The following is a 17785-nucleotide window of genomic DNA, read 5'->3' on the forward strand; positions in this document are numbered from 1 at the left end:
AAAGTAACTCTTGTGTGTGTATGGATTTCTCCTTCTCTAACCCCCTTCATTTTTTTTTTTTTTAGTGAATGTCTTTGGTATCAGAAACCTGACAACAGTTGTCATCAGTGGGAGTTCAGTTTTTCACATATCAGAAGGCCTGAGGATTAAGGGTCCTTCTTCCTTTAGCCTCTTGTCCCTGCCACATCCTTGCCACTGCCTTTCACTCTCACAATTAATTACAAGTTGGCCTTCAAGAATTGCATCTTCATTCTGGACAGGAGGAAAGACTGAAGGGGACAAAAGGCATATTCCTTTTTGTAAAGAAAATAATACCTGTCCTAGAAGGTTCTGTTTTTTTTTTTTTAATTTTTATTTATTTATGATAGTCACACAGAGAGAGAGAGAGAGAGAGAGAGGCAGAGACACAGGCAGAGGGAGAAGCAGGCTCCATGCACCGGGAGCCCGACGTGGGACTCGATCCCGGGTTTCCAGGATCGCGCCCTGGGCCAAAGGCAGGTGCCAAACCGCTGCGCCACCCAGGGATCCCCTAGAAGGTTCTGTTTTATAGATTTCCACTTAGTGTAAATTGTACAATAGTGTACATTATTTTTTTTTTTTTTTTAATAGTGTACATTATTGGCCAAACTTAGTCACATGGCCCCCTCCTAGATGAAACAGAGTCTGGGAAAAGCTAATTTAAGAAACTAATTGAATAAAACAAAAAACTTAAAAAAAAAAAAAAAAGCTAGGGGCGCCTAGCTGGCTCAGTCGTTGGAGCATGTGACTCTTGATCTCAGAGTTGTGAGTTCAAGCCTATGTTGCTTGTAGAGAGTACCTAAAGATAATAAAAGCTTAAAAAACCATTCCTTTAATTGAAATATATCACAATATAATATATACTGAAAAGTATGATATATGCATTATACAATTTTCTGAATTTTTACAAACCAGTTAAATACACCTTTGTAATCAACATTCCAAGTAACAGAAATTAATTACTAGTATCCCAGAAGGCCTTGTGCTCCTTTCCATTTCTTGCTCTTTTTCCCTAGGATTACTGTTCTGACATTTAGGTTAATTTTGCCTATTTTTCTTTTATGATTTTATTTATTTATTCATGAGAGACACACAGAGAGAGAAAGAGGCAGAGACACAAGCAGAGGGAGAAGCAGGCTCCATGCAGGGAGCCCGATGTGGGACTCGATCTCGGGACTCCAGGATCATGCCCTGGGCTGAAGGCAGGTGCTTAAACCACTGAGCCCCCAGAGATCCCCTAATTTTGCCTGTTTTGAACTTTATGTCAGTGGAATAAAAGTGGGTACTCTTGTGTCTGTCTTCTTTTGCTCAGTACTCTGTGAGATTCATCTATATTGTGGTGGTTGCAAATCATTCTCATTGCTGTCTGGTATTCCATTGGTGAACAGACTGCAGTTTATCCATTCGGTGATTCATCAGCATCAACAGTAGCTTCAAGTTTGGGACTATATTGAATAAGGTTGCTATAAACTTTCTAGTGTTTGTCTTTTGTTGAACATACAAAAGACATATTTCTATTGAGTATATACTTAGTAGTGAAATTGCTGACTCAGATTGTGTACATGTGTTTAGTTTTAGTAGAGACTGACAAATAGTTTTCCAAAGTGGACTGCTCCACATCCTTATCGGTACTTGGTATTTTCTGTAGTTTTAATTTTAGCCATTTCTGGTGGATGTGTGGTGGTATCTCCTGTGGCTTTAATTTATATTTGGGAAGGTGAATATTTTTACCTGGGTGTATTGTTATTCTGAACAAAACTGGGGTCCAGTGGAAAAAAAGAAAGAGTAGATATCAGGTGGTAGCCAGTATATATTATTTACCTTAAGCCGGTCATACTTCGGAATACTGTATATGTTTTGATTTATTACTCCTCACAACTACCCCATGAAGTGAGTGTTGTTGTTATCCTCATTTTACATATGAGGAAACAGAGGTTTAGAAGGTTAAGTAATTTGCCCAAGGTGTTATTGCCAGTAAGTAGTAGAGCTAAGACTTGGTCCCAAGACGTGTGGTTTCATAGCCTGTGCTTTTAGCTACTGCATCATATAATCAGAAAAGTCTGCTACATAAGCTTGTGTATGACATTCTTATTTGTAAGTTTGTCTTTTTAGTCTCCTTTCTCTGTTAATAATAATTGTTGGTTTATGAGGTATTTGCTACATTTTAAGCACTTTGTATGCATTAACTCATTAGTCCTTGTGGCATCTATATAAGGTGGCTGGTATGATTATTATCATCATATAATTATTTTTATCATTCCCGTTTTGCAGAGGGAGAAATAAGACTAGTGAAGCTACTTGGTCAAGGTCACATAGAGCATAGTGGTAGAGCACCCTTACTCGACAGTCCACAGGCCGAATCACTACACTCAACCATGTTACTTCCAAATATAGCGGAGGTGGCAGTAAGTTTATCAGCTCTGCAAATACATGTCTTTGACATTGTTCATTAGCTTCTGGCTGACCCTAAAACAGCTATTTCTAGTGTTATTCAAACTTGTTTTACCTGTGTGTCCAAGGGCAACTTACTCTCTGTGTGAAGTGAAAAGCACTTTCTGCATAGGTTAGAAGTGACTGGTAATGGAATTCAGTAAAGCGTTTCTTAAAAGTTTTTGAGCGTGAAGGTCTCTCCTCTCCCTCAAGACTTTCTTCATCCCCTCCCCCCAGTATACAGGTAAAACTTACACGTTATGAAAAAAAACTAGAAAGTACAAAAATACATAAAAATGAAAATAAAAACCACCTAAAATTTTATCATGCAGAACCACTCACTGTTAACTTTTGATGTTTCTTTTTAATGACCTGATTCTAAGGGTATGTGTGTGTGTGTGTGTGTGTGTATAAATAAATATGTTCAGACATATGTATACATATTACCCTGTGTGTGTGTGTGTGTGTGTGTATATATATATATATATATATATATATAAATTGAAAAGTAGATATAATTGCTTTAAATCAAAATGAGTTCACAATATGTATATTGTTTTCTACCTTGTTTTTTTCTATTTAATAGTATGTCTTGAACCTCCCTTCATATAGTATAGTTTACATAATGTATCCTCTACTGGGGTACATTTGGGTTGTTTCTGGTTATTTTTTTAAAAGATTTTATTTATCTATTCATGAGAGGCAGAGACACAGGCAGAGGGAGAAGCAGGCTACCTGCTGGGAGCCCCATGTGGGACTCCCAGGACCTGGGGATCACCACCTGAGCCAAAGGCAGATGCTCAACCACTGAGCCACCCAGGTGCTCCTGGTTGTTTTCAGTTTTGACTATTACAAACAACCTGTGATAAATCTCTGTGTATATGAAGGGGGTGGAGCATGTTATCTCCTCTTACTTACTCCCACCTTGCCTAATACTATTACTAAATCTCTAGAATCCATAAGTAAAGTATTCCTGGTTTGAATAAGAGAATCTTTTTGCTTTCCTGTAATATTGCCCACACATGACCTCAGTCTCCCCTGAGTATTCATTCCTGGCATTGCTGAGATGTTGCAGGTGACCCTGTGGCACTAATGAGAATGAGTTTGTAGGAAACACCTGTTAAATACTGACTGCTGTCACCTGAACAAAATAACGCAGTTTAAAGCAGCTCGTTTACGTTATTTTTCATTGTTACTATTCAAATGAACGTGTTATTCTAATTAAGGTAACAGCTCTTGCTTATTACTGTTTCTGACATCAGACTTGTTGATCTGTGCAGAGGGATTCTAGCTCAGACTTTTCGATTGTTGTCTATGATTTTTTAATGCATATTTTTATTTCCAGTAGACAGAATGGCAATTAGAGCAGAGCTGGATATCCCTAGTCAACTCTGCCTGGCATTCTCTTACTGAACAAAGTGGGCTCACTAATCATTACCCTCACCCTTCTCCCATTCCCCTCTTTTGTTGAATAGAGTGATGAAGAATTTAGTACCTGCATACACACTCAAGGTAAAAGCTCACTTGACTTGAGCCACACATTTCACACTTCATAATATATACCCCCACTTTAGGCATTAGGTATGTACTGGTGATACAGATACCATGGCTTCCAAGGATCTTACGGTTGTGGAGATGAATCCTCACAGGTATGCTGAGAAAACATGGCATCCTTCTTTTTTATAGATGTACAAACTGAAGGAAATTGACCTAGTGAAGCTGCTGTTGCACTGCTTGGTGAGAGACCTGGGACCTATACCTGAAACCTCTGACTTGAGGTCCAGTGCTTTTTCAGAAATAAACAAGTGTCTCTTGTTTTGCAGAAAACAATGTATTGGGCAACCCGGGTGGCTCAGCGGGTTAGTGCCTGCCTTCAGCCCAGGGCGTGATCCTGGAGACCCGGGATCGAGTCCCACGTCGGGCTTCCCTGCATGGAGCCAGCTTCTCCCTCTGCCTGTGTCTCTGCCTTTCTCTCTCTCTCTCTCTCTCTCTGTGTCTCTCATGAATAAATAAATAAAATCTAAAAAAAAAAAAAAAATTAAAACAAGGTATTATGTAAAATGTCAGGAATGTAAATTTAATTTGTTAAGAGCTTTTAATAGATTATTGATGGTGATGGGGAATCCTGGAAGTCTAAATGTGCATTTTAATTACATATTTTGTTGGGTTTTGGTTGCAGTCAGGTGACACACAGTCTTTTGCACAGAAGCTCCAGCTCCGGGTGCCTTCCATGGAATCTTTGTTTCGAAGTCCACTAAAGGAATCTCTCTTCCGATCTTCTTCTAAAGAGTCTTTGGTACGAACGTCTTCCAGAGAGTCCCTGAATCGATTTGACCTAGACTCCTCTGTGGCCACCTTTGATCCATCCTCTGATATGGAGAGTGAGCCCGAAGATTCACTCCCTCATTTAGACAGTCTCAGCAAAGAACAGTTGATTCACTGGTTGAGAAGAATGGAACGAAGATTGAATAGCTACAAAGGAAAATGTTCTGAGGTAGGAGCATGACTTTTTTGCCTATATGAAAAGTTTTCCCCTTATTCTCTGATTCATGTTACTGTATGGGTTTTACTCATCGATGCCTAAACTGTCGATTCCCTAGATACGCTGATCACTAAGGTAGGGTAGTCTATGGCATTATCTAGTTAAAGATTTTCTAGTTAATGTCTTTGGCAAGACATTTAGTAAAATTTTTGGGAAGATCATTGTCTATAGCTTTCTGGTTTGCACGTTTTGTGCTCTCCTTTTTTTCCCCATCCCCTCTCTCCAATGTTGCTTAGACATTTAGTACAAAGTGCATCATCTTTGTTCCTCACATCCTCTCCCTTGTTCATCTTCTAAGTGCCGTAGGTCCAAAGTGACCTTTTCTGCCAACCAGATTTCCATCACTACTGACTCCAATTATGTTTTAGGTAGTCTGATTTTCTGACTCATTGGGTTCACTCTCATTATACCTACATTTAAACTTTGCCTCAAATGAATCTTTAACTGCTAAACCTCTTGAGGATGATGCTCTCTGTGTGGTCTAAGAGAGGAAGTAGTCCTGCCTCATCTCTCTTTTCTGTTCTTCATTTCGGGCTGAATTGTATTAGTTCCCCTGTGTAGTTAAACCAGTTCTTCTTCTGGAAAGCCTTTCTGGAGGGAATTGCACATGGATTTTTTTTAAGACAATGCATAATATTTTATTGTCTTAATAATTTGTGAGTCAGCATTGCTGTTAACTTTAATAAGTAATAAAATTCAAAGTTCATGTAAAAAGTTAGCCATAACTTCTATATCCAATTATGGCTATAGTCTGTGTAGTTTTACCCTGCAGCCAAAAATAACAGAAACCCCTAGATGAAACATACAAAATATCTTTTTAGGGATCCCTGGGTGGCGCAGCGGTTTGGCGCCTGCCTTTGGCCCAGGGCGCGATCCTGGAGACCCCGGATCGAATCCCACATCAGGCTCCCGGTGCATGGAGCCTGCTTCTCCCTCCGCCTGTGTCTCTGCCTCTCTCCCTCTCTCTCTGTGACTATCATAAATAAATAAAAATTAAAAAAAAATTAAAAAAAACAAAAAACAAAATATCTTTTTAAAACTATAGAGTACTGACAAAATTGGAAGGAATTATTACACTAAAATCTGTCAGTTGGCTGGAATTTTAGAGATATAAACAGAGCATTAAAGCCGTCTACGTCAGGATGCCTGGGTGGCTTAGTTGGTTAGGTCCCGACCTTTGGCTCAGATCATGATCTCAGGGTCCTGGGATAGAGCCTTGTTTGGGTCTTCCTGCTCCGAGTGAAGTCTGTTTCTCCCTCACCCTCTGCCCCAAGTTCCACTTGTGCATGCTCTCTCTTTCTCTCTCTTAAATAGATAAATAAACTCTTTAGAAAAAAAAAAAATCCATCTATCTCACGAAGTACTTGTGGAATCAGGTAACTTTTTCCTTTAAATTTATTTATTTTTCGTTTTTTAAAAAAGATTTATTTGAGAGAAAGTTGGGGTGGGGGAAAGGGAGAGGGAAAGAATCTCAAGCAGACTACCTGCTGAGCACAGAGCCAGCAGGGCTTAATCTCACAACCCGAAGATCATGACCTGAGCCAAAATCAGATGTTGGACGCTTAAATGACTAAGCCACCCAGGTTATCCCATTTATTTTCTATTTCTATCCAAGTTAATCATGGTCCTGAATTTGTTGTTTAGATTTATGTTATTTTACTAACTTACCCATGGCTTTCAAGTTTGAAGCTGGGGCAGCAGTATAATTAGCGTTTAAGTGTGTAAGACACTATGCATTTTATGTTTATAGTGCCATTGAATTTTATATTGTCTCTGTGAAGTAGATGTTAATTAGCTCTGTTGAGTAGAATAGGAATTAGAGACTCTTAGAGACTTAATCATAGATCTAAAGTAATGTGCTTAAAGTCACACAGGTAGCACTTGACAAACTGTGGATTTGATTTTAGGTCTTTCTGGTTGTTTCCACTCTTCTGTGGCACCCCAAGTTGAGTCATGCAGCTTATTAGGGATGAAAAGAGCACATTGTAGTCTTTGTCAACCTACCCTGCACTGTAGGTAACCAGGATAAAATAGTGCTGTGAGTGACATCTAATTGTTGGTTACTCTGCCACTTCTACTCCCCACTTTTTGAGTACCATCTTCTTATCTGGCAATAAGAATGCCTATCTTAAGGTAAGAAGAGGAGGATTGTGGTCTTTGGCAGAATTTTTTTCTTTATTGCTAGACTCACCTTCCATTGCTGCCTGCCTCTCAACTCAAGACATCAGTAGATGTGTTTAGAGGCACACAGTAACCTTCCAAGGAGAATGGCAAGGCTCAGAATAAGGGAGTACTTCCTCCTAAAGCTGTAGCTTATGTCTTCGGAGTCCTCTTGGGCTTCTCAAATAGGGTCCAAATAATTCATTGGAGCCATGTGCTTATTTTTCTTTTTCTTTAAGGTTTTATTTATTTATTTATTCAGAGAGAGCGAGAGAGAGGCAGAGACAGGCAGAGGGAGAAGCAGGCTCCGTGCAGGAAGCCAGACATGGGACTCGATCCCGGGTCTCCAGGATCACACCCTGGGCTGCAGGTGGCGCTAAACTGCTGCACCACCTGGGCTGCTCCATGCGCTTATTTTTCATATGAATAATGCTATATAATTAATAAGTTTAAATATTTGTTAATCCATAATTTCATCAGGCTGTGCTAGAATGTTTAAATATTCTATTTAATTAGGTTAGTTAAACATTCCTTTAGGACCAGAATTACCAGTTTTTATGTTAGTTATAAGTTCCTTTCCTCAGATTTTTACCCAGCCATAGTCATAGTAGCTACAGTCAGAGACCTTTAGAGATGAATGTTATGGTCTATAATAGCCCAAATAAAAAAATCACCTGATGAGCTTGATAAATAAACATGTGTCTGTCCCTCCTTCCCCGAGGTCACATTCAGTTAGTTTGGAGTGGGACCCCAAAATTTGTCTAACTAGCAAGCTCCTAGGGAATGCTATTGCTGTTGGTACAGGTCTATGACTACAGTTTGAGTTGAGTAGTCTCTTGCCTTTAGGCAAGTTGGCTCTAATCTCTACCCCATTCATAATTAAATAGTGAAATTAAAAAAATTATTTATTTATTTGAGAAAGCAGGCAAATTATTTATCTGCGGGTGCAAAGGGAGAGGGAGAGAGAGACTTTGAAGCCAACTCCTTGCCAAGCATGGATCCCAACACAGGGCTCGATCTTACCACCCTGAGAACATGACCTGAGCCAAAATCAGGAGTCAGATGCTCAATTGACTGAGCCCCCCAGGTACCCCTAAGTATTGAAATTTAAAGATGTATGTGTCTGAGGTGAACTCAAGTACAGATTTAATGTCTTTACAGAGTCAAGTTACATTTTATTTTTCAGAAACATATTCTTAAGTTTTTTTGACTGTGTATGCATCTGACTAGGTTGAATTATCTATAAAAGGATTATTCTGATTTGTGTATTTTTTGACTTTCATAAAGATATTTTAGTAGAGTTTGGAATAATTTATATAGGAATGACTGATGTTATTGGTGACTTTGTCTTTATTTTAGTTTGTTACAGCTTATCAGACTCTTCAGAGAGAGAAGAAAAAGCTACAAGTAAGTGATATATATCTTGGCTGTGGTACTGATTCATACATATTTTTAAAATTAGTGCCTTATAGTATGATAGTTCTGACCCTCACTTTTAATAATTCTCCATGTGATCCAGGCATTTAACCTATTTTACTACCTGGGGTTTTAAATAGAGTGAGTGAGAAATTCCAGAGATTTTATCTCTGGTAGGGATGGGCTTTTTTTGAGTTTTGGAGCCCTGCAGTGTTTAAGAGGTCTGGATTTAAGACATGTTTGCCTCTTTCAAACTTGCTTTCTGGTGTCTCAGTCTGTGGGTTGCATCTTTGTTTTAGTGATAGAGACATACAGCCTTCTAAACTTTCCCTTCTATTTTTTTTAAAGATTTATTTATTTATTTATGATAGACATAGAGAGAGAGAGGCAAAGACACAGGAGGAGGGAGAAGCAGGCTCCATGCTGGGAGCCCGACGTGGGACTTGATCCTGGGACTCCAGGATTGCGCCCTGGGCCAAAGGCAGGCGCTAAACCGCTGAGCCACCCAGGGATCCCCTCCCTTCTATTTTTGAAATGCCTGCAGACATCTCTGTTCTTTATCATTCTACCAGGGTCCAAACACAAGCATCCTCTCTCTTTTTTCCTGAGGCTGCTGCTTGTAAAGCTCTTGGTCATGTATGTGGAAAGAAAGGAAGCCATTGAGCTCTTCTGGGTATCCCACCTCAGCCCCACTGTGTCACCCTGTTCCGTGGCTAGACATTTCCCACCAGGTATTTCAGGTGATAATTCACAGGTCAGAGCTAAGAGGAAGTATCTGCTCCACTTCAAACACTGCCATCAGTTTGCTATGATATGTAAATATTTATCATTTGGAATCATGCTTTACTAATTTCTGCTTCTGTCTTGAGAAGGAGAATAGTGGCTTATATTGTTAGGGGATAGCACTCTGTATCTCTGCTTTTGACTTATCCTAAACATTTTAAAATCTTTTAATGGTAAAATACATAGAAAATCATACACAAAAAAATATAGTCTTATTTCTTTCAGTAAAAGTTATTTAAAACAGTTTAGCATTTTGTCCCATCTAAAGACACTAATTGAATAACCAAAAAGTTATTTGTAAAGTAACTTGGTAAAATTAATTTCCTGATGTCCATTATTTTAACATATTTAATCTGCCATAAGTAATAATTTCCAATAAGTACAACATTAAATTTTCTGGCTTTGGTCTGGAGTACAATCAGTTGGTTCAGAATGGTAACAGTTTTTATTGCTGATTCAGTGTTCTCATTATCCATTAACAAGTATGAAAATTAGGTTATTACAATTAGAGTTTTTAGTTTGTTTGACAATGTTTTCTTAAACATGGGGTCTTTTGAAATGGAGGTTAGCTCTTATTTATTCCATTGTATTATTAATGTTCTATAAATTCATACCCAAAAGTTCATCTTATTCCTATGGTATGGGAGCACCTTGCGTGTGTTTCTATAAATTGTTTCTGGATTTTTATTTCTACATGCATATAATTCTACCACTAAGTGGCAGTAGAGAACTGTGGTTGCATAGTCCCAATTTAAAGGATGTTGAAGATAAAGTTCAGTGACTTGTGCTCTTTTTTACTTTCTTTTCATTACTATGTCATGCAGTTGTTTAAATTAGCTTTTTTTTTTTTTCTTTTTAAAATTAAAGGGCATATTAAGTCAGAGTCAGGATAAAGCACTTCGGAGGATTGGAGAGTTAAGAGAGGTAAGTCATGGTGATTAATACTTTGAGAATTTAATCTCATTTATCTGAACTCTTGTTATTTGTTGGGATAGTTTCATATACAGTTCTTTAGTTATAGTAAAAACCAGCCAGGCCATTCTGTAAGACCAGAGATTGATTCTTACAGTTTTTATTTGTGTAGTTTCCCTAAGATATATGCTGGTAGAATTTATGACATAAGAATGCCTTTATTTAGCAACAATATCATTTGCCAGCTTGACAGTCAGTGGCAACTTCCAAGGCTAACCTGTCTCTTCTGTTAGGTATTTCAGGCTCATTTTTGTTTTTCCTAACCAACAGTCTTGATAAAATTAAATAAAAATTATGTTCATTGTAATATTTGGGGGTGTGTGTGTGTAATTTTAACAATTAAATATTAGCGTCCAGGCAAATATTTACCATTTTTGTCCTGTCCTGTCTTGAGAAGGATGGAGATTATTGGCTTATACTGGCTAGGGGGTTGGATTCTGTGTCACTGCTATACTTTAACAGTTTGAAATATTTTAATTGTAAAAATATTTTAGTTGTAAGGTATAACAAATATAGAAAATCATGCACAAAAATATATAGCTTATATGTGTATGGTAAACACTATTGTAACCACCACCACGGTCATGAAATAGAATATTGCCAGTCACCCTGAAAGCCCCCTTGTGTTTCCCCAGCCAGTAATAGCCCCTCCCTTTCTGCAAAAATAACTACTGACTTTTGTTGTACTTCCTTGTGTCTTTTTAAAGTTTTATTACTGAAAAGTGTGCCCCTAGATACTACAGTCTTGCCCATGTACAAATTGTTTTGATACAACTTTTAAGTCTCCTTAAATCTGTACATCCCCCCCTGCATCCCTTTTCCTTATAGTTGATCTGTTGAAGAACCTAATGATAAATTAGAAGACCCAGTATTATTCATTTGCCTTATTCCAGCACTATAAAACAATACTTGTAGAATAACAATACTACCACCATTAATTATGATTACTGAGATTAGTTAATAAATTTTTATATACTATTCCTGGTTTTCCACCACTTAAAAAATCTTTTCCATATCTATACTGTTAGATCATAAATCATTGCATATGTATTTCCCTTTAAACCCTTGTGAAAGCTCTCTTAGGAGATGCCTGTCAGAGCCATGGATTGACAAGTTTTAATTTTTTATTACCTCACTTGTGTTAGGTTTCTTTCTTTTTTTTTTTTTAATAAATTTATTTTTTATTGGTGTTCAATTTACCAACATCCAGAATAACACCCAGTGCTCATCCCGTCAAGTGCCCCCCTCAGTGCTCGTCACCCATTCACCCCCACCCCCCTTCCACCACCCCTAGTTCATTTCCCAGAGTTAGGAGTCTTTATGTTCTGTCTCCCTTTCTGATATTTCCCACACATTTCTTCTCCCTTCCCTTATATTCCCTTTCACTATTATTTATATTCCCCAAATGAATGAGAACATACAATGTCCTTCTCCGATTGACTTACTTCACTCAGCATAATACCCTCCAGTTCCATCCACCTCGAAGCAAATGGTGGGTATTTGTCGTTTCTAATGGCTGAGGAATATTCCATTGTATACACAGACCACATCTTCTTTATCCATTCATCTTTCGATGGACACCAAGGCTCCTTCCACAGTTTAGCTATTGTGGACATTGCTGCTATAAACATCGGGGTGCAGGTGTCCCAGCGTTTCATTGCATCTGTATCTTTGGGGTAAATCCCCAACAGTGCAATTGCTGGGTCGTAGGGCAGGTCTATTTTTAACTCTTTGAGGAACCTCCATACAGTTTTCCAGAGTGGCTGCACCAGTTCACATTCCCACCAACAGTGTAAGAGGGTTCTCTTTTCTCCGCATCGTCTCCAACATTTGTGGTTTCCTGCCTTGTTAATTTTTTGTGTTAGGTTTCTATTGCTGCTGCAGCAAATTACCACAAATTTAATGGATTAAAACAACACAAATCTCAGAATTGACTTAGTCAAATTAGTCTTATTTGGCTAAAATTAAGGTGTCAGTTGGACTGTTTCTTAATGGAGGTTCAGAGGGACAATCTGTTTCTTCGCCATTTTCAGCTTCTGAGGCTGCCATGTCCTCTGATACATAGCTTCTTTCTTCCATCTTCAAAACTATCAGTGTTACATCTCTGCCCATTCTACTATAATCATTCCTTCCCTTCTCTCTGAACTCACTTGGGAAAGGTTCTGATTTTAAGGACCCCTGTAATTAGATTGGGCCCACACAGATAATCCATGATAATCTCCTTATTTCAAGGCTCTTAATTTGATCACATCTGCAAATTCTCCTAATATACTCCAGTTTCGGGGATTAGGACTTGGAATCTTTGGGGCTGTCTTCTATCTAACATGCTGCTTTTAATCAAGACTATAATCAATAAAATGGCTAGGAGACAGCCAATAAGGGAAAGGAGGAGAAATAAGGGGTCTAGAGGCCATATAGTAAATTCATTTTTTTTTTCTTTCTTTCTTTCTCTTTTTTTTTTAGTAAATTCGTTTTGGTGCATATCTATAGTATTTTTGTAGTAGCTAAGATATATTTCTGAGCCATAACCCTGGTTCCGGTTACATGAAGAGAGATTTATTCAGTAATATATATGTAAATACTACACAGATAAGTGAGGGTCTGGATATTTTAAATTTTGTTCACAAAAAGATTTCCTCATCTAAATAGTATAACCCATAAAATCATGATTAGTATTTAAACATTCAGAGTGCTGTAAGTCATAAAATGTTTTGTTTCTTTGGAATTAAAGCCTGAATAGAAGTTACACACCATTTCATTAGTACCTTATTGACTTAGACTGGGCAAAACAGTATAATGTTCTTTATTATATCAAGCTATTCAAGGTAATAGGAAGGATGTTGGGTTTGAGGTTGGTGTTGAGGAGAATAACTATCTGACTTCCAGTGCTTTGACAAAACCTCAGATGTGAGGCCTTTTGACCAAGTATGTACAATTTCATATTGTTGGAACATTCACTGTATGCTTGGGGGTCACAGCTTTTTATGTTGGCTGTGGCCAAACTAGGAAAGAAGGCTAATGTGGTTTTCTACATTATGAAATTATGATTCCATGAAAGATTTTGAGGAGATGAAGAAGGCTGGTATCTTTTAGGGTGTAAAATAATTTAGGAATGTAAAGAATTTCTTTGGGTTGAGTTCCATGGAAGTTTGTCACTAACCTTTGTTCCTAAACTATGAAACATAAATATTGGGTTATGGAATGGTTTTCCTTTATGAGTAAACAACCAATAAATACTGTGGACAAAAAAAAATTTTTTTTTTTTTCAGAAAATAGTCCTTAGTACTTTATATCTTCCTCATGTTGTTATGAGTATATGCATGAGTAGAATCCATGAACATTTCTCCTCATATTTTTATGGAGATATGTAATATTATATGGATAATATATAATATTATATGGATATATAATATTTATATATAAATAAACATTTTATAAAATATTATATATAATATTTTATGGAGAACAAAACAATTCCATATAAGCAAATATTGTGTTATGTCAAATTCTAGCATAATAGATATTTGTTAATGAATTAAATGAAGGAAAAAGGTAAACAAAAACATTTCTAATCTTTACCCTGTAATTTACTTAGCCTGATTTGGAGTCTTATAATGTCAACAGGTATTACATAGCAATATCTTACTATGAGAAGGTAATTGAACTGTGAAAATTATGAGCTCATCTAAGATGATAGGGTTCTCTGATTTCCTTTTAAGGCCAGTTAAATGTGGAATAAATGGACATTCTTAGCTGTTTCCTCCTTTCTCTGTCCTTTTGTCTGTGCATGGTATGTTCTTTTTCTAGGCTTACTCAGATGCAGTTCATTATAAACAGCTGCCGTTCTCAGAGCTCAGGGAGGAAGAGTTCTTTTGCAGTTTGAAACACATCTGAACATAATGGGTAGCACAGGGCTGAGATAAAAAATAGTGGAACAGTTAATGTATTTGATACATTCTACTTATCAAGATATTTCTCTCAGGACATAATCAGAAAGACCTTGTAAATCATAGGCATAAAAATCTTAATTCTAGGGTACTCAGTTGGTTAAGCATCTGCCTTTAGCTTGTGTTTTGGTCCTGGGATCAAGCCCCTCTTTGGGCTCCCCGCTCAGTGGGAAACCTGCTTCTCCGTCTCCCTCTGCTGCTACTCCTGCTTGTGCTCTCTTGCTCTCTCTCTCTCTCTCTCTCTCTGTCAAATGGAAGAAAAAAATCTTAAAAAAAAAAAAAGTTAATTTCAAAGTTTGCCAAAATTTGGAAGCAGTCTGAATGGCCAAAAATAAGAACATTATTGAATTAGTTGTTGTATTTAGTAATATTATATAACCATTTATTATTGTACTTAAAAGTTCAAATAGTGTAGATATACACTAAAAGTCTAATCACAAGAAATTTTTTTTTTAATTTTTTAATTTATTTATGATAGTCACACACAGAGAGAGAGAGAGAGAGAGAGAGGCAGAGACACAGGCAGAGGGAGAAGCAGGCTCCATGCACTGGGAGCCCGATGTGGGATTCTATCCCGGGTCTCCAGGATCGCGCCCTGGGCCAAAGGCAGGCGCTAAACCATTGCGCCACCCAGGGATCCCCTAATCACAAGAAATTTAAGTAAGAAATGACTCTAGATACTAGGATCCAGGATAGCTAGTGAGATCCCTATCATGGAAATGTTGGACAGTTGACTGGCCTGCCTGTGGACTGTAGTCGGGATATAAGTAAATAGTTCTTAAGTTCCTTTGTAACTATAGTCTTTTTTTATTTTTTATTTAAAAAATTTTTTTTGTAACTATAGTCTTGACTAATTATGGAGTGCTTATTGGTAGAATAGGGTAAGGTAGAAGGGGGAGGGAAAAGAAAATATGATGCTGCCATTTTATCCAAGTATTTTTTATATATGAAAGAAAGGGGGAGATGAAAACATTTAAAACCTGAACACCATCATATAAATTGAGGAATTTTTGTTGGCTGTTAGGGATGGCATGTAACAGAGTCTGGTATGGTAGGATGCAGAAAATTATTTGGAAGAAATGAATTTTAAGGAAAGTAAAGGATCACATTACTATTAAAGAGATGTGTGGCTGTTCATACTAAATAATTGGCCTGTGCAAAGTCATGGAGGACAGTATATTCCAGACTTTTGGATTTCATGGACTGAAAAATTACCTTCCAATTCCTTGGGGGAAAGGAGAATTGTTGTAGAGCTGCAGACTTTTTTAAAAAGACTTATTTATTTGAGAGAGAGAGGGAGCACCGGCGAGTGTGAGCGTGCATGCCCAAGAGCCAGTGAGCGCTTATGTGGGGGAGGGCAGAGGGGAGTATCTCAACTAGACTCCTTGCTGAGCTGAGCTGAAGCCAAGAGCCTGAAGCTCAACCAACTGAGCCACTGGGGTACCCCAGAGCTGCAAACTTATTTTTTCAAGTAAGGACATTGAGAGTAAGAAACCAGATTCTTTTATTGTCATTATTTCATGAAAGAAAGACTTTTTTTTAAAATTTTTAAGTAATTTTTACATTTATCTCACAACTCCAGGATCAAGAGTCACATGTTTTTCCAACCAAGGCAGCCAGATGCCCTGACAGTTTTTTTTTTTTTAAATAACAAGATTAGGAAGGACATATTCTCAGAATAAAGGACAGTTGTTTAAATAAAAGAAAAACTCTCTTCTATTGGCTTTCTGTTTGTTATTTCACCATGGATCAGTGAAGACTTCATTCTGGACCTGCCCTGATTCAAAGACTGGCATTTGGAGACTACTGCTGTGGGAAGAGTCAAACCAGGAGTCTTTAGTGAGAGGAACAGTACAAATGTGATCTTGAAGCAGTGTAGGTGTGGGGGTGAATAGAGGACAGTTAGTGCTTTAGTATTTTGAAATTAGTAAATTTGAACTATGCAAAAAGAGGGCATTGCTGTAAGTCTTTGAAAATATTGTTTGGCTGTGGAAGGAGCCTCGGTGTCCATCGAAAGATGAATGAATAAAGAAGATGTGGTTTATGTATACAATGGAATATTACTCAGCCATTAGAAATGACAAATACCCACCATTTGCTTCCACATGGATGGAACTGGAGGGTATTATGCTGAGTGAAATAAGTCAATCGGAGAAGGACAAACATTATATGGTCTCATTCATTTGGAGAATATAAATAATAGTGAAAGGGAATAGAGGGGAAGGGAGAAGAAATGGGTAGGAAATATCAGAAAGGGAGTCAGAACATGAAGACTCCTAAGTCTGGGAAACGACCTAGGGGTGGCGGAAGGGGAGGGGGTGGCGGGGTGGGGGTGACTGGGTGGCAGGCACTGTGAGGGGGGCACTTGACGGGATGAGCACTGGGTGTTATTCTATATGTTGGCAAATTGAACACCAATAAAAAATAAATTTATTATTAAAAAGAAAATATTGTTTGGGAAAATTTTCTAGCAAATGTGTAAGGGATGGATTAAGTCAGACTTGGGGTAAGATTTCTCTCTAGAAGGCTCCTGAAGGAAATTAGTCATTGAAATTATAAAGATCTGCACTGTGGTTGTAGATGTAGAAAGAATAGGACTTAAACATCGTAGAGAAAGCAGTAAAAATATATTAGTTATACGTAGGGATCAACAAAATTAGGTAAAATGTGACTTTGAATATATTTTTTTAAGATTTTATTTATTCGTGAGAGACACAGAGGGAGAGAGAGGCAGAGACACAGGCAGAAGGAGAAGCAGGCTCCATGCAGGGAGCCCGACATGGGACTCCATCCTGGAACTCCAGGACCACTCCCTGGGTGGAAGGCAGGCGCTAAACTGTTGAGCCACCCAGGGATCCCTGACTTTGAATATTTTGAGCTTAGGAAATTAGAAAAGTTAGGAATCCTAAAAAAATAGAAAGGTTTTGATTGTATGTCTTGCATGTTCCAGATGTTAATCTCTAGGATTCTGTTGGAGTACATATAAGGAAGAAGCACCAAGGACACAGGACTGAACCCAGAGGAATAGATGCCCATAGAATCTGTGAAGCAGGTAGAGGAAATTAAGAGACAGGAGTATAAGCGGGAGCCTGAAGCCCCAGAGAGTGAGCAACTAAACTGAGGAGAGAATTATTGGTGACTGGTATAATAGAGAGGTAAAGGTCATTGGATTTAGTGAGGAAGGCTCATTAATGATCTAAAGAAAGTAGCTTTTTGAGTAATTTCAGGAACTTGAAAATTTTCTGTTTGTAGTTCAGTCTTCATTTTACAGATAAGGAGGCTTCTGACTGGCTATTGACTGCTTTCATGTATTGGGAGGAGGAAAGCTCTATTGGCTATGGCTATCTGTTTGGTATAAAACAATGTAGTTTTAGATCAAGTGCATATAAGGTAGCACAAGTCATAAGATGGCTGAAAGTAGGATAAAGTTTTTTTTTTTATCTTAAGCAATTGTTTTATCCTCTCTGCATTATTATCATCACTGAGCAGTCATTACTCTGCTCTAAAAATACACTTT

The 17785-nt window shown here is 37.8% G+C and overlaps 1 protein-coding gene across 6 annotated transcripts in view; it reads left to right on the plus strand.

Moving 5' to 3' along the window:
* Positions 1 to 17785, plus strand: part of GOLGA4 (golgin A4) — a 117612-nt gene that overhangs the window by 36730 nt on the left and 63097 nt on the right. For 5 of the 6 annotated variants that reach the window (XM_041734582.1, XM_041734585.1, XM_041734583.1 and 2 more), the window contains 3 exons: positions 4628 to 4942; positions 8510 to 8557; positions 10217 to 10273. In XM_041734582.1, coding sequence (XP_041590516.1) covers positions 4628 to 4942; positions 8510 to 8557; positions 10217 to 10273 — 420 coding nt within the window. The remainder of the gene's footprint in view (positions 1 to 4627; positions 4943 to 8509; positions 8558 to 10216; positions 10274 to 17785) is intronic. The other variant, XM_041734587.1, reaches the window with a different exon arrangement.

The sequence above is a fragment of the Vulpes lagopus genome, chromosome 19, assembly GCF_018345385.1.
Source record: "Vulpes lagopus strain Blue_001 chromosome 19, ASM1834538v1, whole genome shotgun sequence".
NCBI classification, from domain to species: Eukaryota; Metazoa; Chordata; class Mammalia; order Carnivora; family Canidae; genus Vulpes; species Vulpes lagopus.